The 27,275-nt window shown below is 39.4% G+C and overlaps 1 protein-coding gene, 1 long non-coding RNA gene and 1 pseudogene across 5 annotated transcripts in view; 2 read left to right on the plus strand and 1 right to left on the minus strand.

Moving 5' to 3' along the window:
* Positions 1 to 3,098: 3,098 nt before the first annotated feature.
* On the plus strand, positions 3,099 to 3,743 carry LOC124963171 (high mobility group protein B1-like; annotated as a pseudogene).
* Positions 3,744 to 13,401: 9,658 nt separating this feature from the next.
* On the minus strand, positions 13,402 to 21,276 carry LOC124963172 (uncharacterized). 2 transcript variants are annotated; one of them, XR_007104669.1, is made up of 3 exons: positions 19,074 to 21,276; positions 16,815 to 16,960; positions 13,402 to 13,457 (listed from the first exon to the last, which is right to left on the minus strand). It is a non-coding gene; the product is annotated as an uncharacterized LOC124963172 (long non-coding RNA). The 2 variants fall into 2 exon arrangements; XR_007104670.1 differs by lacking the exon at positions 13,402 to 13,457 and adding an exon at positions 13,464 to 14,226.
* Srd5a2 (steroid 5 alpha-reductase 2) overlaps positions 20,332 to 27,275 on the plus strand; it is a 70,099-nt gene continuing 63,155 nt past the window's right edge. Inside the window, exon 1 of one of the 3 annotated variants that reach the window (XR_007104668.1) lies at positions 20,332 to 20,812. Coding sequence is in view for 2 of the 3 variants with exons in the window: in XM_047522711.1 (XP_047378667.1) it covers positions 20,532 to 20,812 (281 nt within the window). In the remaining variant the exon portion in view is untranslated. The remainder of the gene's footprint in view (positions 20,813 to 27,275) is intronic. The other 2 variants (XM_047522711.1, XM_047522712.1) reach the window with 2 other exon arrangements.

The raw sequence follows: 27,275 nt of genomic DNA on the forward strand, positions 1-27,275 counted from the left end.
TATTGGATTCATTTTACTAAGATTTTGTTAAGGATTTTTTTCATCTATGTCCACAAGGTATAGTGGCTGGGTACTTTTTCTAGTAATATCATGTGGTTTGGGAACTAGGATAATATTGACCCCATAAATTAAAACAAAGTATTTACTCCTATTGTATACTTTTTATTTTAAATACCTTGAAATGTAAGGTGTTAATGTACACACTAAACTTAGTAATGCAAAATGTAAAATGCAGTGGGTCTTGATTTGTTCCAAATTATGAAGTCATCACCCAAATCAAACTTCAGAACATTTTCATCACCCAGTAGAAAACTTCATACCCATTTTAGTCACTGCCTCCTTCCCTCCCTTCAAGCCCTAGACAACCACTGATTTATTTATATCTGTATAGATTTACTTATTCTTGACACTTTTTAAAATGAAAACATAAACCATATGGTCTCTTTTGACTGACTTCTTTAATCTGACATAATGTTCTTGAGATTTACATTATATCACATATCAGTACATTATTTCTTTTTATTGCTGAATAATATTTCATTTATGGATAAATCAAATTGTAATTAGTTATTCATTTATAGATGAACATTTGGGTCATTTTCACTTTGGGGCTATTATGAATTATACTGCTATGAACATCCTATGTCTGAATTTTTGCATGAATGCATGTTTTCATTTCTTTCAGGTAAATACACAGGAATGGAATTGCATGGTAACTCTACAATCAGCTTTTTCTTTGTGCATAATAATTGCACAGAATAGTGGGTTTCACTGTGGCTCTTCATACAAGTGCATAACAAAATTTGATCAATTTCACTTTTCAGTACTCATCTTTAGCTCTCTCCTTGATCATCATCTTCTAGGTTAATGGTTTCTCTTTTACATTCATACATCCCTTTCCCTCTTTCTAACTTCCACATGTAAGGGAAAACATGCAATACTTGTCTTTCTAAATTTGGGTTATTTCTCTTAACAATGAAATTCAGTTCTATTATTTCCTGCAAATGACATAAATTCATTCTTCTTCATGGTTGAATAATACTGTTACATTAAAAATGTGATACATATCACATTTATATACATATATCCTATATAGATCAGATATATCATATATATGATATACATCTCAATCACATATTCTTTATCCATTCATCTGTTGACAAACATCTAGGCTGATTCTGTAACTGAACTGTTGTGAATTATATCATGACAAAAATGGGTATGCATGTATTTCTAAAGTATGCTGAATTTAATTCTTTCAGATAAATACTAAGAAATTGTATTCCTGGATCATATTGTAGTTCTACTTTTAGTTTTTTGAGGAATCACTATATGTTTTCCATATGACTAGACAGATTCATATTCCCACTAACAGTATATCAGGGTTTCTTCTTCCCTGCATCCTCCCCAGCACTTATTATTATTTGTTTCTTGATGATAGCCATTCTGACTAGGGTGATATAGAATCTAACTTTTGGTTAGTTTGGCTAAGAGTTTATCAATCTTGTTTATCTTTTCAAAGAACCCACTCTTTGTTTCATTGACATTTTGCATTGTTCTTTTATTTTCTAATTCATTGATTTCATCTCTGATCTTTATGATTTACTTCCTCCTACTGGCTTTGATATTGGGTTTGTTCTTGTTTTTCTAAGTCCTTGAGATGTATCATTAGGTTATTTATTTGAGATCTCCCTGATTTTGGGAATGTACTGGGGATTGAATCCAGGAATGCTCTACTACTGAGCTACATCCCCAGTGGGCCCCCACCTTTTTATTTTGAGACAGGACCTCGCTAAGTTGCCCAGGCTGGTCTCAAACTTGCAATCTTCTGTCTCAGTCTTCCATATCTTTGATTTTTTTTTTTTCTGTAGGGACTCAGCGATAAACTTCTCTCTTAGAACTGCCTTTGCTGAATGTGCCAAAAATAGACATTGGGAAAAAGATAGACTTTTTAACAAATACTGCTGGGAAAACTAGATATCCATATGTAGAGGAAGGAAACTAGATCCCTATTTCTTACCCTGCACAAAAATCAAATCAAAGTGGATCAAAAAGTTAAGAATTAGAACAGAAACTTTGAAACTGCTAGAAGAAAACACAGGGTCAACATTCCATCATATTGATGCAGACACTGACTTCCTTAACAAGACCCCTAAAGCTCAAGAAATAAAACCAAGAATCAATAAGTGGGATGCCGTCAAATTAAAAAGATTCTGTACAGCAAAGCAAATGATTAAGAACATGAAGAGAACCTACAGAATTGGAGACAAATCTTTGCCAGATTCTTTTCTGATAAGGTATTAGTATGCAAAATATGTAAAGAATTCAAAAAACTTGCTATCAGAAACAAAACAATGGATGTGATCCTACAATATGTATAATCAGAAAAATGAGAGATTACACTCCATTTGTATATGATCTCTCAAACTGTATAAATGCATTCTACTGTCAAGTACAACAAATTAGAACAAATAAAAAAATTAAAAACAAAACAAACAAAAAACTCAACAGATGACCCAATTAATAAATGGGCAAAAGAACTAAACAGACATTTCTCAAAAAAGAAGCACAAATGGCTAACAGATGTATGAACAAACATTCAACATCTCTAGCAATCAGGGAAATGCAAATCAAAACTACACTAAGATTTCATCTCACACCAGTCAGAATAGCAATGATCAAGAATACAAATAATAATAAAACTGGTGAGGCGTTTGGTTAAAAGGTACATTCATACATTGTTGGAAAATATAACACAGGGAATTCTACCTTTATATATATATATATATATACATATATATATATATATATATAAAAGTCACCAATAATAACTAACTAACTAACTAACTAACTAAAGAAATAAATAAATGGAAGATCAGGAGGCTGCGTCAGGGAATTCTACCTTTATATATATATATATGTAAAAGTCACCAATAATAAATAAATAAATAAACAAATAAATGGAAGATCAGGAGGCTGCGTCTGGCTCCCGCTCTCTCAGCCATTGCAGTACATTGAGCTCCATAGAGAGAGTGGGGGGCCAGTGAGAGCCGGATGGGCACTGGGCTACTCTGTGCCTTGCTGAGGAAAAACAATTAAATATGAGCAAAGAAGATCCTAAGAAGCCTGGAGGCGAAATGTCATCATATGCATTCTTTGTGCAAACTTGCTGGGAGGAGCACAAGAAGAAGCACCCAGATGCTTCAGTCAACTTTTCAGAGTTTTCTAAGAAGTGCTCAGAGAGGTGGAAGACCATGTCTGCTAAAGAGAAAGGAAAATTTGAAGACATGGCAAAGGTGGACAAGGCCTCTTATGAAAGAGAAATGAAAACCTATATCCCTCCTAAAGGGGAGACAAAAAAGAAGTTCAAGGATCCCAGTGCACCCAAGAGGCCTCTGTCGGCCTTCTTCTTGTTCTGTTCTGAGTATCTCCCCAAAATCAAAGGAGAACATCCTGGCCTATCCATTGGTGATGTTGCAAAGAAACTGGGAGAGATGTGGAACAACACTGCTGCAGATGACAAGCAGCCTTAGGAAAAGAGAGCTGCTAAGCTGAAGGAAAAATACGAAAAGGAAATCGCTGCCTACCAAGCTAAGGGAAAACCTGATGCAGCAAAAAAGGGAGTTGTCAAGGTTGAAAAAAGCAAGAAAAAGAAGGAATAGGAGGAAGAGGAGGAAGATGAAGAGGATGAGGAGGAAGAGGAAGATGAAGAAAATGAAGAAGAAGAAGATGATGAAGAATAAGTTGGTTCTAGAGCAGTTTTTTTTTCTTGTCTATAAAGCATTTAATGCCCCTGTACACAACTCACTCCTTTTAAAGAAAAAAATTGAAATGTAAGGCTGTGTAAGATTTGTTTTTAAACTGTACAGTGCCTTTTTTTGTATAGTTAACACACTACCGAATGTGTCTTTAGATAACCCTGTCCTGGTGGTATTTTCAATAGCCACTAACTTTGCCTGGTACAGTATGGGGGTTGTAAATTGGCATGGAAGTTTAAAGCAGGTTCTTGTTGGTGCAGAGCACAAATTAGTTATATATGGGGACGGTAGTTTTTCATCTTCAGATGAAGCTTATATGAAATAATTGTTGTTCTGTTAACTGAATACCACTCTGTAATTGCAAAAAAAAAAAAAAAGTTGCAGCTGTTTTGTTGAAAAAAAAAAAAGGAAGATCAGTAGAGGAAGGAGAATAGGGCGAGGGGAAGGGAAGGAAAGTATGTGTGGGAGAATAGGAACTGAAAGGGAGTAAATCAAATTCCATGCACGTATGATTTTGTCAAAATGAACCCAACTACTATGTAAAATTATAATAAAAACAAGCAGACAAACAAGTAATGCCTTTACTGTATCTCACAGATACTCATATGTTGTGTTTCTATTGTCATTTGCTTCTGAGTTTTTAAATTTGACCCCTCATTTCTTCAAAGACTCATTCATAATTCAGAAGTGCATTGTTTAATCTCCATGCATTTATATAGTTTCTGTAGTTTTTTTGTTGTTGATTTCTAGTTTCATTCTATTATTTGATAAGATGTAGGAAATTATTTCAAATTTTTGAATTTGATAAGATATGCCTTATTATCTATTTTGGAAATGGTGTCTTAAGCAACTGAAAAAAGTATATTCAGTTTTTGTTAGAAAAAATAGTCTGTAGATATCTAAGTACATTAGGTCTATGGTATTGTTTAACTCTGTAGTATCTTTATTGATTTTTCATCTGGATGACCTATCTGTTAGTGAGAGTGGTGTATTAAAGTTACCCACCATTATTGTATTGAGACTATTTATCCCTTATATTGAGTACTGTTTGTTTCATTAAATTAGGTGCTTGGAGGTTTGTAGTATAAATATTTACAATTGTTATGTCTTTTTGTTGGATTGTTTCCTTTACCACTATATAGTGAATTTCTTTGCCTCTTTTGACAAATTTAGGCTTGAAGTATGCTTTGTTGGTTATGAGAATAGCTACTCCTACTTGCTTTTAAATTCCATTAGCATAGAAAATCATTTTCCATTCTTTCATTTTCAGTCCATGGATGTCTTTTTCAGTGAGCTGTTGTTGCTGGAAGATGACATATAGTTGGGTCTTGCTTTTAAATTTAATATGCCTATATATTTTAATTGGAGAATTAAAGCCATTTACATTTGGTGTTACAAAGAGGTATGTATTATTTCCTATCATTTTGTTTTATTTCTAAAGCTTGATTCCTTTCTAATTCTCTTTTGCTTATCTATTTTTCTAATAAAATGTTTTTCTTTCTCAGTCTCTCTTGGTTATTTTTATCTTCCTCTGGGTGTAGGTTTATTTTAAGTGTTTTCTGTAATGGTGGTTTAGTGGTCATAAATTCCTTTAGTTTATGCTTATCTTGGAATGTTTTTATGTTTCCTTTGATTCTGAAGGATAGCTTTACTGAATATAGTAAACTTGTTTGCAGTTATTTTCTTTCAAGGCTTGAAATACATTATTTCATACCCTCCTGGACTTCAGAGTTTCTGCTGAGAAATCTGTTATTCTGATGAATTTACCTTTATAGTGACTTTTCTCTTTCAACTTTTAAAAGCCTTTCTTTGTTCTGAATTTTTGACATTTAAATTATAATGTGTCATGGAGAAGTTTTTTTTCTGGTCATGTCTACTTGGGGTTTTAGTCCAATATCTGAATGTCTAGTTCATTCCCAATGTTGTGGTTTAGATATGAGGTATCCCCAAAAAACTCATGTGTGAGACAATGCAGGAATGTTTAAAGGTGAAACGATTTGATTGTGAGAGCCTTAACCTAATCAATGCAATAATCCACTTGAATGGATTAAGTGGGTGGTAACTGTGGGCAGATAGGGTATGGCTGGAGGAAGTAGGTTGCTAGGGGTAAGTCTTTGGGGAGCTCTCTCTGTTTCCTAATGGCCATGTCCTGAGCTTCTTTCCTCTTCTGTCGTGATGTTCTGCCTTACTTTGGGCCCACAGCAATGAAACCAGCCATCTATGGACTGAAGCTTCTGAAACTGTGAACACCAAATAAACTTTTCCTCCTCTAACATGGTTATTGTCAGGTCTTTTGGTTACAGTAGCAAAAAAACCTGATTAAAACACCCAAGATTAGGCAACATTTCTGCAATTATTTCGCTGAGTATGTTTACCATGCCATTAACCTGTATCTACACTATTTCTTCAAGATCTGTAAGTCTTGGATTTCATCTTTTATTATTGTCCCAGAGGCCTTGCATTTTCTGTTCATAGTTTCTTTATTCTTTTTTTTTTTTTTTTTTTTTTTTTTTTTTTTTTTTTTTTGATACTGGGGACTGAACTCAGGGGCACTTGACCACTGAGCCACATCCCCAGCCCTATTTTGTATTTTATTTAGAGACAGGGTCTCACTGAGTTGCTTAGCACCTTGATTTTGCTAAGACCTATTTTGAACTCGAAATCCTCCTAATTCAGTCTCCTGAGTCACTGGAATTACAGGTGTGCACTACCGTGCCTGGTTGTTCATAGTTTCTTATTCTTTTTCTGTCTGAATGTTCTAGTTTATCCATCTTATCTTTGAGCCTTGGTCTTCTTTCTCTTGCTTGTTCTACTGTATTGGTGAGATTCTCCACTGAACTTCTTTATTTGGCTCATTGAATTTTCGTTTACAAAATTTCTGTTTGATTCTTTTTCAGAATCTCTGTTAACTGAAGTACTCTTTCATATCCTGAATTGTCATCCTTAGTTCATTTGTTCTTTTAATTCATTGATCATTTTCATAATCAACGCTTTGAATTCTTTGGTAATCCCTCCACTTCAGTGTCTATGATTTCAGTTATTGAGAGTTGTGAACTTTTAGAGGGCTTATTACCTTGTTTTCTAATGTTTTCTGTATTTCTATGTTGAGATTTGTGCCTTTGTTGAAATGGATATCTCTTCTACTGTTATGCGAGGGTCTTTTTGGTGAGCTTCTTTCTCTTTGCCATGTGTCTGGAGCTGGGGGTATATCTGAGTTCCATAAATACGTTGAATGTGTTTCAAGTGCTGTGTGCGGTCCCCAGCACCACTTTGAGAGAATAGAATAACCACCCAAAATAACAACATCTTGAAGCAAACTATACTAACCTATAGTAAAAACTTTGTGAAATGTGCTCTGATTCCACTAATCAAAGAGAAGAAAGTGGGAGTAATAACATAAAATAGGTTGAAAATTAGGCAATAAAGAATATAAAGTTAATATTAAATGATGTAGAATAAAAAAAGAAAGAAAAGGGAAAGAAGAAAAGGCACAAGAAAGTTAGAAAAAAGGAATAAGGAAGGGAAGGAAAAGAAACAGAAGAAGAAAAATATGAGGAAAAAAAGATAAAATAGCAGGGGAGAGTATAAAAATGAGAAAGGAGAAAAAAGGGAATAAATCCAATTAATAATTTTTTTAAAAAAGAAGCCTAAAATTATATAATAATAAAACAAATAAAAAATAACAAAGGAAACCAAAATAAACCAGTGCAGAAGACAATGCCAGCAAAGTAAAAATTAATATTAACAAAGACTAAAATGTCTCCTTGCGGAGGTATTTAAGGCAGAGAGACTTTTTCCAGGGACTTCCCGATTTGGTGTACACCAGTTACTGGGGCGTAACAAATGTTCAAGCCTTGGCGCCTGTTCTTGTGTCTCTGGGCTGGGAGGCAGTGACTGAATCCACGGCTCTGGGTTGAGTTGGAGAGCTGCATATTTATATTTATCTTTTCCTGTGTCTAGATCAGTCTCCTGCTTCAAAAACATGTACCGACCTTGAGCCCTGAAGCCTATCCACACAGTCCTCACCCTGCTCAGCTCTGGTGTGCATTGGTGTGGCTTTGGTAGCTCCACGGGGGCCCATCAGTGTGTTCTCTGGTTGCACAGAGAGGACAGGCCTGGGTGTCTGCAATCCCGCACCCCAATGCCTTTCTGGTGCAGGCTGCTGCTCGGTGTGCTGGTGGGGAGAAGCCGGAGCTATTAACACAGACCTCACTCCACCCTTCTCCAGTGTAGCCAAGGTGGACCCTAAGCTCCGCAGCGCCCCCAGGAGGTGGAGAGGCTCCTGCCTGTGCACAGAAGGTGGTGCTAGAGTGTTCTCAGCCCAGAAGGCTAAACCCCTGCAGGTGAGGGCAACAGTTTGTGTGTGTGTGTGTGTGTGTGTGTGCGAATGGAGTAGATCTTGGTGCACAGGGAGAAACTTGGTGCACTGAGGTTTTGTGGTGTACTCTCAGCCCCATGGCAATATTTGGGGCTATCTTCAGAAGTCATGAAGATGCAGGAATTCATTTTTCCCAAAGCTGCAAGCTTAGGTGTGACCTTCACAAAATGACTTCCTGTCACTACTCTCTACTCCCCAGAAAAGTGGAGCCCTTCTCCTGAATGGTCTACTAGGCTACCGAGCTACACCCCAGCCTTAAACTCCACTCTTAACACCACAACATTGGAGGTTAATGATTTACCATTTAATCTTTGGTTCTGATTTGTATTTCCTTAATAACTAGTTGTGCTGAGCATCTTCTCATGTGTGTATTGGTTATTTGTATATTTGTTTTGGAGAAATGTTTATAAATTTATAAATTATATCTCTGTATCCATTGTTATAATTGTATATGTGGTATATCAACACATTGATCCTTGTCTCCTTAAAAACTGGATTATTAACTTTTTCATTGTTGAAATGTAAGAGTTTTAATATATATTAAAATGTATGAATATATATGTGTGTGTGTGTATATATATATATATATATATATATATTCTTGATAGTAGACCTTTATGAATGATATGACTTGAAAATATTTCTCCCACTTTGGGGGCCATTTTTTCAAATTTCTTGGTGGTATTATTTGCAGAAAAAATGTGTTTGGTTTTAATAAAGCTCAATTAATCTAATTTTAATTTTGTTTCATGTTATATCTAAGAAACTTGCTTAATTTAAGGTCATAAGTATTTACATATGTTTTCTACTAAGTTTTATAGTTTTGATGCTTCCATTTGTGTGTTTGATCCATTTTGTACATGACATGAGAGTTCTAACTTCATTCTTTGCTTTTGACTAGTTGTATTAGTACCATTTGTTGAAAGAATTCTTGTTTCCTCATTGAATGAACTTGGCACCCTTGTTGAAAATCAGTTGATCATAAATGTGTAATTTATTTCTGGACTCCAAATTCTGTTCAACTGATATTTGCATCTTTCTCTTATCAGTACTACACTATTTTGATTACTGTTTCTTTGCATTAAGTTTTGAAATTGGCAAACGTGTGTCCTTTGGTTTTTTTTTTTTTTTCCTTAAAGATTGCTTTGTACATTCTGGATCTCTTACATTTCCATATGAGTTTTAGTATCAACTTTCTTGTTTTTCTGAAAGAAATATCATCTCAGATTTTGATAGATATTGAGTTGAATATGTACATCAGTTTGGGGAGTGTCTTGGTTTCAGGCTGCCAAAACAAAATACCAATAGGAATTTGTTTTTCACATTTCTGAATGTACCAATAGGGGTCAGTGTCTGGTGAAGGCTCTCTGAGTTGCAGATGGCTGCATTCTTGCTGCATCCTCCCGTTGACAGAGAGAAAGGTATCTCTCTGTGTAAATAAAGCCACAGTCATCTCAGACTGGACTCTGTCTGCCCTGAGAACCTTAATTAACCTTAATTATCTACTCTAGACCCTGTTTCCAGATACAGTCACATTGGGGTTCAGGGCTTCAATACATGAATTTTAATTCAATTCAGTTCATAGCAGGGAGTATGGCATCTAACAATGTTAAGTTTCCCAACACATGGATTTGGGATATCTTTCCATTAATTTAAATCTTCTTTAATTTCTTTCAATACTGTTTTGTATTTTTTAGTATATAAGTCTTACACTTAGTTTGCTTAATTTATTTCTGAGTATTCTTTTTGGTGCTATCATAAATGGATTGTTTTTGTAATTTCATGTATTTTTGTAATTTCATGTATAGGACTAAATTGATTTTTATATTGCCGAATTTTGTAAACTTGCCAAACTATTTATTGATTATAAGTTTGCTTCAGCATCTTATTCACAAGGTGATGTCATTGGCAAAACTCAGGAGAGTTTTGTTTTCTTTCTTGCAGTTCCAAACGTAACTTCCCAATGTAGTTATAATTGTAATTTACTACCTCACATAAAAAATAAAAATTTTGCAACATTATACATTTATATCTCTGTATCCTTTATGTTATAGTTGTATATGTGGTATATCACACATTGATTCCGCCAGTTATCGGTGACAAGTTCTGCTTCCTCAAATATTGTAGTTTGAGCTTTAGAGAAGCATTCTGAGGCAAACATAGAAAGCAGGTTTTATTTAAAAAGTAGTAACGCAGACTTCTCCCGGGAGGGAGAAGGGGGTCAAAGCTAGTATTCTGCTATCCCTAGAAATGAGAACCCTGCCCCTTTTATACTTTTTACTTTCTTTATTGTGCTCTCTCCTCGCTTATCTCTCCTTCCTGTGCCTAGGTCCAGGAGATGCTGGTGGGATGGCCAAAAGGGGAGAAGCAGATGGGCAGGGAGAAGTGCCAAATGGAGTGACCAGGCAGGTAGCAGCCCAAAGGGTATTAATTAACTACTCCCAGTCTGCAACATTTTGGGAGGGGTAGTTTAGGCAGGTAATCTTGGTAATCAAAGGGCTCTGGAGACACTGACATTCCAATTTCCCAGGGGCGACCTCCAACTTCCCCCACCCAAACTGGTCTCTATTTTCTCCATCTGACCCAATCACCTATTTATACCAACTGCCTGTCTTTAATTCTGGCTTCAACATTAGAAATTTTATAAAGCAATGTTGTAACAAAACTATAAACAGTTATATGGTGTCTTAGTCAGTTTGGGCTGTTATAATGGAATCTCATATTCTAGGTGACTTAAACATTTTTTTTCCCCCCAGTTTTGAAGTCTGAAAATCCCAGATCAAGGGACTGGAAGATTCGGTGCCTGATAAAGGTTTTCAGGTGACTGTCTTTTCATCGTGTCAGTAAGTGGCTAGGAGAGTTATCTTTCTTCTTACTGATTCCATTTATGAGGGCTCCACTCTAATGACCAAATTACCACCTCCCAGCCCCACTTCCTAATTTTTATTTTTATGGTGCTGGGGATCAACCCAGGGCCTTATGCTGCTAGACAAGTGCTCTGCCACTGAGCTACAGCCCCAGCCTAAAAACCCACTATTGATACCATGACATTGGAGGTTCATCTTTTACCATGTAATCTTTGGGGGGCATAAACATTCAGTAAATAGCATTTGAATTAAAGAATAGTAAAAGGAAAAAAACAGCTGTTTGTTTGTTTTTTTCATTTATCCAAATGCCCATTTCTGACACTCTACATTTTTGGTTGAGGAGCCATATCTTCATGAGGTATTTTTGTCTTTTAGCGAGAAAACCTTTCTTTACAGTGTATTGTTCAGTAATTATGAGTATTACATATGGAAAGTGAAAAAAAACAAACAAAACAAAACAAAAAACTAAACATTGAGGATTGAGGAGAGGGAGTGAAAAAGAAAGCCACACACTGAGAGCTTTCTCTGTGCATTCTTTCCCGAAAACAGAACAATCCCTAGTAAAGGAAGCCAAAGCATTGATCCTTCCCCCATTGTACTTCCCAGGGACAGTACAATGGGCCCCTGAAGGGACGGAGAGAAACACTGAATGCTGGCCCCAGACCCTCCATTCTGTTCCAAGTAAAAATATTGCCCAGTAAAAACAAATTTTCAAATTCTCACACACCTGTTTCCTGAGTGCCAAACTGATAAGCTCACTAGACAACCCTTCAAAAATAACCTATATAAACCCAGTCCCTGCCTTTGTTCAGTGGCTCATTTTCTACTGGGAAAGTGGATCCACCAATGCCATTTCATTCCTGCATCCCCTGTTCCTGTGTGAAACTTCGTTCCTGAATAAACAGCTGAGATGATTTGTGAGGTTTGTGTCCTGCCCGATCTTTTATGCTAACAATGAATCCTGAAATTTTTTTAAAATCTGAAAATATTCTCATTTTGCTTTCATGTCTGGTTTTTTCTTGTTGGGTATAGGTGGAATTTGGGACTGATGGAGTTTTATTTCAGTCTTTTTGAAGGTGCTCCAGCGCTCTCTTCCTGCTGCTTATTTTCCCATGAGAAGTTCGCTGTCAATCAAATTGTTGTTCTCCATAGAAAGTGTGTTGATTTCCTATTCCTGATTTTAAGATTTGCTGTTTGGTTTTGGCCTTCAATAATTAAATATGTCATCCCTCAGTGTGGAATTTTTTGCAATTTTCTGCTTTTGGCTCAATAAAAACCTTTCAATTTGTAAACACTGACCTTTTATCACCCCTGGGAATATTTCAGTGATTCTTTGTCTGCATTTCTTTAGTGTCTCCTTTTTCCTACTTAATTCCAATTCATATACATTTGGCAGTTTGATTTCATCTATAGTCACTGATGCTATGTTTGCTTTTCATCTTTTTTCTAACAATGATCTTCAAGTTCAATATAATTTCCATTGTCTTTGTTCAGCAGTTATGTGTAACCCCTAATATTTAATTTCAGAAATTGCATTTTTTGGTTCTTGAAGTTTTTGTTTTAAAAAGTTGTTCCTATATCTCTATTGAGATCTCCTATTTTTCTTTTGATACTTTCATGCATCAAAACATGTTTTATCTTAAGATTCTACCTTTATTTTATGTTAGTGCATAATAATGATACAGAGTGTTCTAATCGGCTTTTTTCATGGGTGTGACTAAAAGACCTGACCAGAACAATTTTAGAGGAAAAGTTTTTTGAGGGTTCGTAGTTTTAGAGGTCCCAGTCCACGGACAGCAGGAGCCCAAAGTGAGGCAGAATATCATGATGGAAGAGTGTGATGGAGGGAAACAGCTTGAATGATGATCAGAAAGCTGAGAAAGACTCCACTTGCCAGATACAAAACATCCCCCAAAGGGACACCCCCCATGACCCACCTCCTCCAGCCACATCCTACCCACCTTTAGTTTCCTCTCAGTTAACCCCATCATGGGATTAGTTTGCTGATTGAATTAAGGCTCTCGTAATCCAATCATTTCTCCTCTAAACTTTCTTGCATTGTCTCACACATGAGCTTTTGGGATTCACCTTATATCCAAACTATAACACAGAGTAATGGGTTTTACTGTGGCACGTGCATGTAACATATTTTAATAATTTTAACTCCCCATCACTCCATTACTATTCCCTACCTTCTCCTCCAATCCCCTTCCTCTTCTCTTATAGTCTCCCTTCTCCTTTCATGTCATCTTTTATCCCCCTCTGTATTCTACACATGAGAGGAACATGTGATCCTTTTTTTTCTGAGTCTGGTTTATTTCATTTAACATTATGATCTCCAGTTCCATCCATTTTCCTGCAAATGACATAATTTTGTTCTTCTTCATGGCTGAATAATAGTTCACTCCGTAGATACACTGTATTTTCTTTATCCATTCATCTGTTGATGGGCACCTAGAATGATTCCATATTGTGGCTATTGTGAATTGTGTTATGATACACATGGGTATGTAGGTATCTCTATAGTGGGCTGACTTTAATTTTTTTTATATATATTCCAAGGAATGGTATAATTGGATTGTATAATAGGTAGTTCTTTTTTTAAGCTTTTCTGAGGAAACTCCATACTTATTTCCATAGTGACTGGACCAATTTATATTCCAACAATTTTTATACCAACAGTTATCAGGGTTTCTTTTTCCCCAGTATGTATGTATGTATGTATGTACGTATGTATTTATATTCTTGAGGACAGCCATTCTGACTAGGTTGAGATGGAATCTCAATGTAGTTTTGATTTGCATTTCCCTGATGGCTAAAGATGTTGAACTTTTTTTTAGTGTAATTATTGGCCATTTGTACGTCTCCTTTTGAGAAGTATCTACTCAGTTCATTTGCCCATTTATTGATTTTTTTTGTTATTGTTTGTTTATTTTGGTGTTCAGTTTTTGAGTTTTTTATATATTCTGGGTATCAATCCTCTTTTGGGAGATTATGTGTTAGAGATTTTTCCCCTTTAGACTGTCTCCTCACTGTTGTTTCCTTTGTTGTGCGGTTTTTAAACTTGATGCAGTCCCATTTGTGGATTCTTGCTGGTACTTCCTGAGCAACAAGAGTCCTATTGAGGAAGTCATTGCCTGTGCTGTATGTTGAACTGTTTCCCTTATGTGTTATTCTAGCATTTTCATAGTTTCAGATCTTTATATTTAGGTCTTGGATCCACCTTGAATTGAAACAAAAAGCATGTTTTATTTTATACTTTACTGAGATTGATAATTGTCACATGTTGAACTGTGTCCCACAGGAGTAGGATGGGTCCATAATCCATTATGACTGGTGTCCTTATAGAAGGAACAGTTAGATACAGGCACATACACAGACACACACAAATAAACATGGAGAAAGTGACGTGACTATGAAGACAGAGGTAGGGATGATGCTTCTGCATGCTTCAGAATGCCAAAAATGGCCAGAAAACCACCCACAGTGAGAAAAGAGGTATGGAACATGGTATCTCTCACAGTCTTCAGACCCAGACAACCCTGTGACACCTTGATCGGAGACCTCCAGCCTCCATGACTGCGAGACAATAAGTTTCTATTGTTTAAGTCACTCAGTTTGTGACTCTGTTAAAGCACCCAAGCAAACTAACAGAATTATAATGGCCACTTGTCTGATAATTGTAAAATTTGGTTCATCTCAGGATTGAATGCAGTTTTCTTTTCTCTTGAGAAGGTAGCTGATTTTTTAAATATACATAAACTAATTCTATTTTATTTTATTTTTTATTTGTTCTAATTTGTTGTACATGACAGTAGAATGCACTTATACACTTTGATAGATCATGCATAAATGGAGTGTAATTTCTCATTTTTCTGATTATACATATTGAAGGTATTCGATTTTATTGATTCTTCCTGTGTCAGGTAATTTTCAATTGTATCTTGGACATTATCAATGTTACATTGTAAAGATTATGGTTGTAGTATTTTTTCTTTCATTAATATTGTTTCCTTGTTTCAGCAGGTCATTTCCTTAGCTGGACCTGCTTCTTCACAGGTATACCGTGAAGGATTACCTTTACTTCAAAAGAGGGTTGGCTTTTGTTCCAGGTTTCTGGTAAGTAGCCTATAATCCTTAGAATTTATCGAGTAATAGAAGTATCTTTGTCATTCATGGTGGGTCCTGATAATTTATGCTAATGAGGTGACTTAGGATAAGGGTCAGTTACACCAGAATGACCAACTATGCAATTGGAGTCTTATTATATCAGCCTGACCTCTGGGGGAGGGGATGAGGGCTAGAGATTGAATTTGAATCAATTGGCAATAATTGAATTAATTGCCCCTACAAAATAAAATCTTAATAAAAACTCTGGACACTGAATTTTCAGTGAGTATTTTTGGTTGGCAATATACTCCTTGAGGAGAGGACAAGGAAGTTTTGTGTTTTGAGTTCCCCTAGTCTTTACCCTATGCATCTTTTCTTTTGACTGACTCTAATTTTTTATCTTTTTACTGTAATAAAACTGTAATTATAAGTATAGTGCTTTCCTGAATTTTATGAATTGCTGGAGTGAATTATTAAACCTGAAAGGTTAGTGGGGACCCCTAAATATGCAGCTAACTGTTCAGAAGTGCAGGTGGCCTACAGACCCCTCAATTTGCACTTGATATCTCAAGTAAGGGCGGTCTCATGTAGGACTGTATCCTTATCTGTGAAGTTTGGCCACTCTAGTAGCTGGTATCAGAAGTCAAGGCAATATGCTTAGTAATTGGGGAATGCTACTGTGTTTGTCAGGTTTTTGTTACTGTGACCAAAATACCTGACAAGAACAACTTAGAGGATGAAAAGTTTACTTTGGGCCCATGGTTTCAGAGGTTCAGTCCATGGTCAGCTGACTCCATTGTTCTGGGCCTGAGATGAGGCAGAACAACATGGTGCACAGGCACAGTGAAGGAAGCTGCTCAGCTCTTGATAACCAGGAAGCAAAGCAAGACAAAGCATGAGGAACTGGGAACAAGATATGATCAAGGGCACGCCCCCAGTAACCTACTTCCTCCAGCCATGTCCCACCTGCCTACAGTGACTACTCTGTAGTCCATTCAAATTGTTAATTCATCAAGTGGATTGATTCACTGATGCAGCACGCATAATCCAGTCATTTCATCTCTGAGCATTCCTACGCTGGAGAGCATGTTTTCAAAACATGAATTTTTTTCAGGGAATATTTCTAGTCCCAACCATATCAGCTGCATTGTTACTTGTCTGGATTTAATTGTTTTCCTTTAAAGAATGTTCATTAGTATAGTGCTACTGTGTTTATCAGGTTTATGTCACTGTGACCAAAATACCTGATAGGAAAAACTTAGAGGATGAAAGTTTACTTTAGACCCATGGTTTCAGAGGTTCAGTCCATGGTCAGCTGACTCCATTGTTCTGGGCCTGAGATGAGGCAGAACATCATGGTGCAAGGGCTCCATTTTACTCATTTCTCCTAATAGCCTACTGCTTGTTGTACTGCAGGAGTTGCTATGGTAATGAGGGGAAGCTAACCTGAGAGAAGATTGTGTGATGTTGAGGGGACAATAATCTCCATAAATATAAGCCAAAATTTTATTATTCAAATGCTTATTGTTACAGATTGAATATTTGTACCCTCCCAATTTCATATTTTGAAGTCATAGCCTCTCAGTGTGACTATGATTGGACATGGTGTCTCAGGAAATAATTAAGATTAAACAAGGTCATAAAGGTGGAACCTGGACCTGATAGAATTAGTGTCCTTAGGAAGAGACACAAAAGTCTTACCTTTCTCTCTTTAAAACTTCATGAATTCACTGAAGAAAGACCATGTGAAGATTTAGCAAGAAGGTAGCTCTCTACAAGCCAGGAAGAGAGCCTTCCCCAGAAACTGAATTGGTTGAAACTTGATCCTGGACTTGTAGCCTCCAGAACTGTAAGAAAATAAATTTCTGTTATTTAAACCATCCAGTCTATGGTATTTTGTTATGGCAGCCTGAGCACACAAATACAGACATCAACAATAAAGTGGCTAAATAAACTGTAGTATACTTGCATAATGGAATGCTGTACAACAATGAGAACAAATTTCAACTCTCTGCAACTATACAGATGGATCACACACATGCATGTGCACACATATGCATGCACATACATGCACACCCACAGTATTCATCATGCCTTACTGACACTGGAGGGATTGCCCCTCCCAGAGCTAGCTAATTCCTAGAGATTGTAAATCATTATCCATGTATCTTTCATATGTAGACCAAACAACTTCTTAATCAGGTTCTCACACTCTGGACCACTTTTTCCTTGCCTTAATCAGTCGGGAGTCAGAAAACAGACAAACAGAGACAGCCCTATGCCCCAGAGCCACTGGAAGCATTCAAAGTAGCCATTTCTAAGCTTGCATATTCTGCCTCATTCATTTCTCCCACAGTCCTGCTGGCCCTGACTGACCATGGTGTTTCCTGCTAGTCTTGTGTGGCATACTGTATCTCCCCTTATCAGGGATTTGTGAATGTCAACTTTTTCTTTTTTTTTTTTTTTTTTTTTTTTTTTTGCGGTGCTGGGGATCGAACCCAGGGCCTTGTGCTTGAGAGGTGAGCACTCTACCAACTGAGCTATCTCCCCAGCCCCCCAACAATAATTTCTGTGCATGTTTTACCCTGTCTGATTAAAACAAATTCCAAGTACCATTAAAATATACACAAAGAGTAAATATTGTATGACTCCATTTATATGAAGTTCAAAAGCAGACAAAACTAATTTATGGTGCTAGATTGGACTAATTTATGGTGCTAGAAGTCATGGTAGTGGTTATTCTGGGAAGAGGATGCAAGGAGGTATGAGGGGAGCTACTGGTAATGGTAATCTGTCTCTTGGCTTAGGTGCAGGTTGTACATGTCAATCAAGTTGCATATTTAACATGGGGGCACTTTTTAAATCAAAGTGATATAGAAGAGTTGCATTATTGACTCCAGTTCTCTCCCTATACCTCTGCCCTTTGCTATGTAACTAAGCAATACTTATCCCACTGTGGCTCTGGAACCAAGTCTACCAGGTGACTTGATTTGGTCAATAGAATGAATAGGAAGTAAACATTTGCTGGTTCCTGGTCAGAGCCCCAAGAGACCTTGTGTGATTTTGTTCTATTATGTCTTTGTTACTGACATAGAATGGTGGGGCTAGCTCACTAATTCCAGGATGAGAGCCTCAGCTAAAGCTCCTGATCCAAATCTTGCTTCAAGCAGGGCTCTAATGTGCTCTGCCTTATGAGCACTTGAAGAATATATGAGCAGAGTCAAGATCAGAAAAGCCCAGACTAGATGAGTTGGCCCCTGGCCAACCCACAGATGTGCACACTGAAGATGACTGATTTTATTAAGCAGAAGAGCAAAAACTTTTAGGTATAATAGCAAGAACTGTTATACTAGTGGAAAAGAATACGGATGACCAACATTGGGTCAGAAAAGGAAAAAAGAAAGAACAAAATTAAGGCAGTAGAAATTTCATTCAAAAATGTTATTCCATTGAACTGGGTTTGAAACGTCACACTGCTTGTTCTAAGACTGTGTGACACCATGAAACCTATAGCTCCCTGACTCAACAAGCCAGTCCTCCAGGGAGGCCATAGCTTTTGAAGATAGAGAAGAGGTAACAATGAGGAACAGAGAGGGCAGATTTGGGTAAGAGTGATGGAGGGGAAGACAAAAGGGTTCAGTTTGGGGGAGGGTGAATTTGATATCTCTGAAGGGCATCCAAATTTTCTAGCAGGGTGAAAATGCAAATCTGAAGCTTGGGCCTTTGCTGGTGATCTAGTTTTGGGCATCTTCAACTAGCTGCTAGTGACTGAGGAAGCTAGGACTGGACTGCACAGTAAAGCCAGTGCAAAACTGGCTGGAAGCAGATGCAATAACTATATTTTTGGTTATTCCATACAAAGTGTCTTGGTCCATCTGGGTGATTCCTATGTGGTGATCAATTAATAATTGAAGCATGATTGCTGTTTAATTTTTAACCAAACAGGGAGATGATAAACACCTTTTGGTCAGCAGCAGAAGATGCTCTGGAGCACTAAAGCATCACCACAGTGTCCCAAGAATCAGAACGCATCCCAAACTGGAGAAGATGAGGGACTGTGCCTTTTCTGCACCCGCTGGGGGCCCTGGCTGGAGCGGATGGGGAAATGCTGAGAGGGTCTTCGGCGGGGTGGTGAGTCGGAGCTAAGGGGGAATGGTGAAGAACTTCCCAAATGAGGAGTGAGAGAAAGGGGAGGGCCTAGAGTTGACCACCAAGCAGAGCCCAGAGGGACAATAGGGGTAAAGTAATCAAGGAAGGTAGGGTAATCAAGGAAAGCAGGTGAACCTAGAGGGAGAAACCCAGGACATATAGAAAAAAGAAGGATGGGGGGAAAGAGGGAAACAATACAGAGGAGGAGGCAGCCAAGAAAAGCTGGAAGCCGAATCAGGGAAGGGAAGAGGTAAAACGAGGGCGTGGTGACTGAGGAGGAAGGGAAGAGAGAAAGAACCGGGTCCAGAGCATGAAGGCTGGACAGATGTTTGGAGGTCAGTGGCATCACCAAGGTCAGCAGCTTAGGAAACCTGACGCACCCGCTCCAGAGCTGGAAGAGGGAGTCCCGCGGGAGAAACCCCAGACTTAAGCCGGAGTATGTGACAGTTTCAGGGGAGGGCGGATGGGCAGGTGCGTCCACGCCTGCGCCCAGCGAACCCAGCTCTGATTGAAGTGGGAAGCTCCGTACACACGTGCAGATGCAAAGAGAAACCGCCAGGGAATTAGAGACAGGGACCTGCCTGGGGGTCCTGCTGAGCACAGAGCTGATACTGATGTTAACAGTGGTAAAGGAGCAGGGCAGCCCGCCAACAGCAGAGGGGATAGTGGACAGTACAAGCGCCAGAATGCCAGGTCTAGGGTCGAAGGAAGGATCCAGGGTTGAGTGGGAACTGCAGGGAGTGAGCATAAGGACATCGATGAGTTAGGGAGATCCTGGCTTGGAGGTTCGAACGTGGGGGCTGCGTGGCGAGGGCACAAGGTGTGCGTTTGGGGAGTCAGACCTACGTGGCCAAATTGTCTCTGTGTTTTTCTATTCCTTATTGCTTCGTCCCAGAACTTGCGGCATCAGCGGTTGATGGGCGCGGAACAAGTCATCAAAGGGTAGCCAGCCTAAGGGGAGAGACCAGTGGAAAGCCGTAGAGAGGGCAGGCGCGTGGGCGGGGGCAGGCGGCCCAGGACAACTTTGGCACCACAAAAGTCTTCGTCCTCCTCTCTGCCGGGGCTGCAGCCTGAAAAGTCAGTGCTGAGAAAGGGGCATCGCTGCTGAGCCGAGGCAGGGCGGGCCGCGCCGAGGTGGGAGGCACGACAGAGGGGAGGGAGCCCGGGCCAAAGGGGCGGACACCGGGTGGCGTCTAGAGCTTCATAAAGGGGCTGTGGGGGCCGCTCTGTTCTCTGCGCGGGGCGGTCACCGGCAGTGAACGCTGCGCGATGCCGGTTCGGTGCGCGCAAAGTCCGATGCTGGCAGGTAGCGCCACTGTAGCCACCCTGGGGGCACTGACTCTGTACCTCACCAAGCCCTTCAGCTATGGGAAGCACATGGAGATCTCAGCGCCCGGGGGTACCTGCCTGCCCGCCCGCACCGCCTGGTTCCTGCAGGAGCTGCCCGCCTTCGTGGTGTCCGCAGGGATCCTCGCCTGGCAGCCCCGCTCCCTCTTCGGACCGCCTGGGACTTTCCTTCTGGGCCTCTTCTGCGCACATTACTTCCACAGGTAGCGTTTTTCTCCTGCAGGCGCGGAGGGCGGCACCCAAGCCTGGCTCCCGGCGCCCAGGAGCCCAGCGCGCCGCGCGCACTGTGGAACGTCGAGCGGGCAGCGCGGACCCGGGCAGGAGCGCGGAGCCCTGTCGACGGCACCTGGCAGCTTCCAGGGCTCTGATCTGGACGCCAGCGAGTTGGGAGGCGGCCCCGCGCCCCTCTCAGAGGTCCAAACCGTCTAGTTGCACTGGAGAAGGCGGTCCGCCTGGGCGGGAGAGGGGCTGGAAAGCACAGGCTGGGCAGAGCTTTTGGCCCAGACTGTTCTGTCTCCAAAGGTCCTTGTTCACTTTGAGGCGCCCCTTCTCTTGTTTAGCCTTTCCGCTGAGGGCTGGGGCCAGGTTGGTTGGGGATCTTGGGAGTCTTCAGAGTTGGTACCTTCTGAAGGAACCTCAGCTCAGATGTTCTAATCAACTTAGTCTTTGCAGAACTTCACAGGGAAGAGAATATAATGGGATACCACTGACTTAAGCCAGAGTCCCTCCCCCTCCCCCCCCCCCGCTTCTTAGGCTCCACCCCAAGGGGACAGAATTTACCATTAATTAACGGATATACCTTTCCAGGTCCCCTGGGACTTGAATTGTGAGGCAAAGTTAACTGTGAGATCAAATATTCTTTTGATGAAACATTGAGTTCAGTAGAACTTTGCCTTTCTGGTCTGGGAAGGAAAAACAGGAGACCAGAGATATCAGGATTCCAGGAATGACTGGAACCCCAACGAAGACAATGGAAGGGAAGAACACATTACTAAATTGTCTACCATGCCCAGTTCTTTAGTGTCTGTTGCCTGGTTTAGCCCCATGGTAACTGCGTGTGATGTGTCTTTATTATGCCCACTTTACAGACGGACTGAGATTATGTGACTGAATGAAGTTGATGTAACTAGTTCCCAGCAAGGTTCACATCTGAGCCTGTGAATCTCTTAGATTCGGCTATGAAAAGTAGGTAGATATTTCATGCAGAGAGAGAAGAGAATCCATGGTGAGGAAAAGGTTGCCAGACCAGCTCAAGACCAGAATAGGAGCACTGCCTTATTTTGAGTAGAGGATATTTAGGGTCAAAAGTTGAAGGAAATTTGGATTAGAAGGATAAAAAGTACCTCTGGAAGGTAAAGGGTATAATCCTCTTTCTTAAGGGAAAGTGAGGCCTCATTTACAGGGGAAGGGGTATCAGAGGCATAAATTTCAACCTGTTTCTCCTTAATTCACTCTTATCCTCTGATCTTCTTTATTGGTCATCATTTAGTAATTATGCAATCTTAACTGAAGTTTTGCTTGTTTAGAAAGATGAATATTGGCAAGCAATAGTGAAATTTATGTTCTTCCAACACATATTTACCAACAGCCTCTTGTGAACAAGATTCCAGGCTAGTTACTAATGACTTCATTTTATCTAGATTTAGGTGGTTTAATTTTCACAGAAAGAAGGATATTGGGTGTAGGACATAAGAGATCAGCTTCTGATTTCACTGATTCGAAATAGACATTGGCAGAAAAATATGACTATATTGACAATTATTTTTATCTTCAGATTAACTGCTGTTGTCTGACCAACTGCACCATACACAGTAGTTCATGAGGTCATTTCGTATTAATGATTAGTGTTTTTGACAATCTTATCAACAGAATTTTTAGACTTATTTTTAAACCAAAAAGCACTTTGCACAGTAAGTAATGACCAGAGCATAAAAAGAAACCAAGGAAGTAATTACCCATAAAACAAATGTGTACATACTGTTCGTCTTTTCAGGGGAAATTTAAAAATATGAGTAACAGATTTGGAGATTGATTCTGTGTGAGAGGAAATTGCCCAGTGAAAGCACAACTCTGAGTGACTTATCCCTAAGACATCAGGATAGGATGTTTGCCAACTTTTCCCTTTGTTTAAATTTTTCCTTTGAGGCCCTTGCAGTATTGGAAGTATTATCATTTTGAATACTTACTCTGTGCCAGGAACCCTACATGAATTTACCTACTAATTGCCTTACCAGTTTTTTAGGTAGGCACTATTACTACCTCCATTTTGCAGATGGGAAACTGGGGCAAGAAAAGATTCAATAAGTTGCCCAAGGTCACACAATACCTTGAAAAATTAGAGTTCAGACTCAGGCAGTTTGGATCCAGATCTCATGTTCTTAGCTATAATGATAGGCTGCTTTACACTTGTTCTTGCTACCTCATGCTTGCTTAAAAAACAAGCAAACCTATATCATTTTAATTATAAAAATAATGAATATTTACTAAAGAAAAATGAAAAACTTAAGAAGTATAAAATACTCATAATCTTAACATCTAAATATATTAACTATTAATGTTTTAGAACATTTCCATCATGTTTCATCTTTCTCAGTAGATTTTTAAACATGGTTCTTATATTGAATCTAGGGTTGTCTTGTTCTGCTTGATTACCTAACATTTTATAAGAATTTCCCACATTATCATAGAACCTTTGTAAATATCATTTTAATGGCTACTTGTTATTTCTTCTCAAGTAAAAAATATTTTATCTATTTGTTTGTAACTCTACACTTAATTTGTGTGTGTGTGTGTGTGGTTAAATGAAGCTGTGATGTGCATTTTTGCATGTAAATTCTTTTCAGAAATTGGGACTGTTTTCATGGTCAAGATTCCCAGAAAGGAGGTTGGGAGTATAACTCAGTTCTAGAGTGCTTGGCATACATGAAGCCCTGGGTTCAATTCCTAGTGAGCGCATGCACACACAAGCACACACACACCCAGGAGTGATTCAAAAGCCATGAGCATTCTTTAGTGTCTTGATACATATCTGCTTTTCAGCCTTTGGTGTCATTTGGCTTGACATATTAAGGAAGAAGCATTAGGCTGTCTTGGCTTTACCCTGTCCTGTGCCCTGCTGTGACACAGAGGGTAAGACAGAGGGATGAATGGCTCAGGTTTGGTTGAGCATCTTTTGCAAAACATTCCTTGGGGACTGGACTGTTCAGTACAGTCCTGTGGGACAGAAGTTAAAATTCATTGCACTTTTCTCAATACAAGGATAACACGCTAGCATCGAAGTTCCAGAAGGGCAAGGTTTTTTGGTCTCTTTTTTTTATGGCTGTTTTCCCAGTGAACAGAAAAGTAGTGGTAGTTGGTACTCACTAAAATTTGTTGAATGCCTAAATGAACTCTATTTGCATAAGCAGTACAGACAGGATTGTGAGAGTACTTGCAATTACGTAGCAATCATTCCTGCTGAGATTGCATGGCTAGGTCAACTCAAATCACTCTCTTCCCTTCAGAATCTATTGTTGTGGATTTTTGGATTGTTTAGCCAGATGAAAATGTCTGCTGCCTAAGCACGTTGCCTAATTCCACTGCCAAGTCGCTTGAAGTCAGAGTTATCTCACCTCTTGCTGACCTCTGCTACGGCCCTGGAATGGCTCTTTGTCGGGACTCTCTGGTTGATCTTCACTTCTCTAAGAAGTCTTGGTGTCCTAGACCTTGGTCATCACACCATGGGTATGCCTGTGGTCGCTGATGTCTTTTTAAAGATTGGGTGTGAACTTCATAATTTGTTGAAAAAGAAAAAGAAATATATTTTCCAAAAAAAGAGGGAAAAAAAGGTGACTGTATTGTGAAAAGGTGCAGAATGGAGTGAAATAACACATTGGAATCTGTTTGAATTCAGAGAGGTCTTTCTGGGGTCTAGATGCTGAAACATTTTCCTAATTGAACAAATAAAATGATGGTTTCAATAGGATGCATTGTTGTTTTATTGGTTAATTCACTCCTCAGCAGCACAAATTCCTCTTCATCCTTGGAGACTCAGATCAGACATCATTTCCTCCAAGAAGACTTACCTAAGTCCCTTCTCCTCTGTGAAGGCAGTTACGATGCCATTCTTTGGGCTTTCATAGTCGCCAGTGTGGCCTTCCAAATGCCCTGCACACTGGATAATAGTGATCTATTCTAAGGAAACTTGATTCTCGACTGTCCAGCTTCACAGAAGCAAAGGTGAGTCACTTGGAAGGAAGTAGGAGCTTGGCATTTAGCTTCCTCCTGGGCCCTGCCAGTGTGTCACTTGTTCCCTAAGAAGTGCAGAGTGCCAGACATGGCAGCATATGCTCATAATCCCAGTCACTCAGGAGGCTGAGGCAGGAGGATTGCAAGTTTCAGAGCAGCCTGGGAAATTTAGTGAGACACTGTCTCAAAATAAAAAAAGCGGGGAGGGCTAGGGATGTAGGTCAGTGGTACAGCATCCCTGGCTTCAATCCTCAGTACCAATAAAGAGCTAACTAAAGTAAAGAAAGAAAGAAAAGGAAAGGAAAAAGAAAAGAGTACAGATGTTTCAGACATTCAGAAGTATTAAACTCCACTTAGGAAACTGCTCATTGGCTGAGAATCACAATGATAATGAATGCCTAGATTGGAAATGACAAATCTCTCTTTTTACAGATTAGAAGAAAAGTCCAGACAAGATAAGCAACATTCTTTAGTCAGTCATGTGTTAGTGACATTTGAGAGGCATACTGTGGAAGTTCAGATTCACTGAAAGATTTTTAGAATGGGGGTCAGCAAATTTTTTCTGTACTTTGCAGCCATATGGTTTCTGTTGTAATTAACTTACCCCTGCTATTGTAGCAGGATAACAGCTGCAGATATTATGTAAGCAAATGAGTGTGCTTGTGTTCCAATAAAACTTTATTTATGAAAACAGGAAGTAGGCCAGATTTGACCTGGGGGCCACAGTTAAGCCCTTCTTAAGAAAACTAGGAGGAGCCTTACATTCAGTGCTCTGCCAATTTTCTAATAAAATTTGATTGAATTCTGCAATAGGTACATTTTAGAAAATTTCTGTTATGTAATAGGGGACATGGTAGCAAACATTCTTTTCTGAGAATTCTTGGGTTCTAAATTCTTTATTTGAATCTTTATGGGAAATAGTAGTTGTCTTGGTGACATCATAAGCACAGCTGAAAAATGTATACCTTTGTTTGCTAAAAATGTAAACAAGTTTTAGATCTTTCCTGTTGCACTCTTACCACATTGCAAAAAGGACCAATTTCTTGCTCATTTTAAATCTAACTGAATGTCACTGAAAAGCTCATTTTGAATCTAACTTAATGTCATTGAAAAAGAACAAACAAGATGAGGAAGCAGGAATCCAGATTGATGAAGTGACATGCCATGCAACTTGATACATGTCACTTCATTGAACCCAGGTCTCCTAATCTTTATCAGAATTCTGCATGTTGAGAAGTACCTTAGTTCTTACAGGAGACACTAAATGTACAACAGCTGGTGCTTTCCCTCAGGAGGAAGGCAGGAAAGAACCATCATGATGTGCCTGTCACTGTTGCTGATGTGAAACTTCAGTGATAGCAGTGTGAGTCTCTGAGTACCAAACAGGTGGGCAAACGTAGAGTGAATGGGAAAAAGACCTGGGGTCGGGGGATACAGTCATGGCACTGGGAAACACTGAGGACCCTGGTGTCTGTCTGTCTGAGTATGCCTGGGACAGAGGCCGGATGGTGGGTGGTTTTGAGGAAGCCTCCAAATATGTCCCTCTTCCCCATCCAGGTTTAGAACCAGCTAAGAGACAGTCCCAGGGCTTGGGTGACTGGAGACACATCACCACACATAATACTGATAGAACTGGTTTTGGGGAACATGATTTAGATTTTGGATCATGTGGGCCTCTTATCACTGTACCTCAAAGCTATTCAGTCACAACGATGGCTGGATAAGCAGAAGTCTTTTCCAGTGGTTTTTATTCTGCAGTGACAGAAGGGCTGAGCTGTGCACACTCTGAGGTGTTCTCTTCTCAAGTTGACCAATCAGGTCCTTCCCATCTCTTTGCTTGAGAGGGAATGGGTCAGAGACAGTGGAGAGAACAGGAGGGCCTTTTAGCAAGTGGGTGTGGGAGCAGAAATGTTTTTGGATCCTACACTATAGACACTTTTTCTACCTATTGCTCTTGCAAGAGCCTGGCAACTTGCTCCTGGAACCTGGGGCACTTTCCATTCTGCCACTGACTCCTTGCTGTGTGCAGCCATGGATCTCCAAGACCAGACTCGAGCTGTTTAAAAAGTTTCTGACCTTAACCTGGGAGCCTTTAATGATACTCAGCTCAACATAGGAGCTCTAAATTTTAAAAACCTCTGAACTGGGGCCAACAGTGCAATTTGTCTTCCATTTGGTTATGGATGGTGAGAAGGGAAGAGAAAGTCAGTATTTATTGCCAATATTTATTGAGCCCTTGGTGTTCCAGTCATTATGTTATGTGCTTTACATTGGTTGTCTCATGCTGTTTTTGATTATTGGTGCTATTTCACAAGTGATTGCAGTGGGGACGATTGGTGGGGGCGAGTGAGTGGGGATGAGAAATCAAGCACTTGAGCTGGTCCTTGAAGGATGGTCTCTTCTCAGACTTTTGGGTGGGAAGGCGGTGCTCTGTAAATA

The sequence above is a fragment of the Sciurus carolinensis genome, chromosome 13, assembly GCF_902686445.1.
Source record: "Sciurus carolinensis chromosome 13, mSciCar1.2, whole genome shotgun sequence".
In the NCBI taxonomy this organism is placed as follows: Eukaryota; Metazoa; Chordata; class Mammalia; order Rodentia; family Sciuridae; genus Sciurus; species Sciurus carolinensis.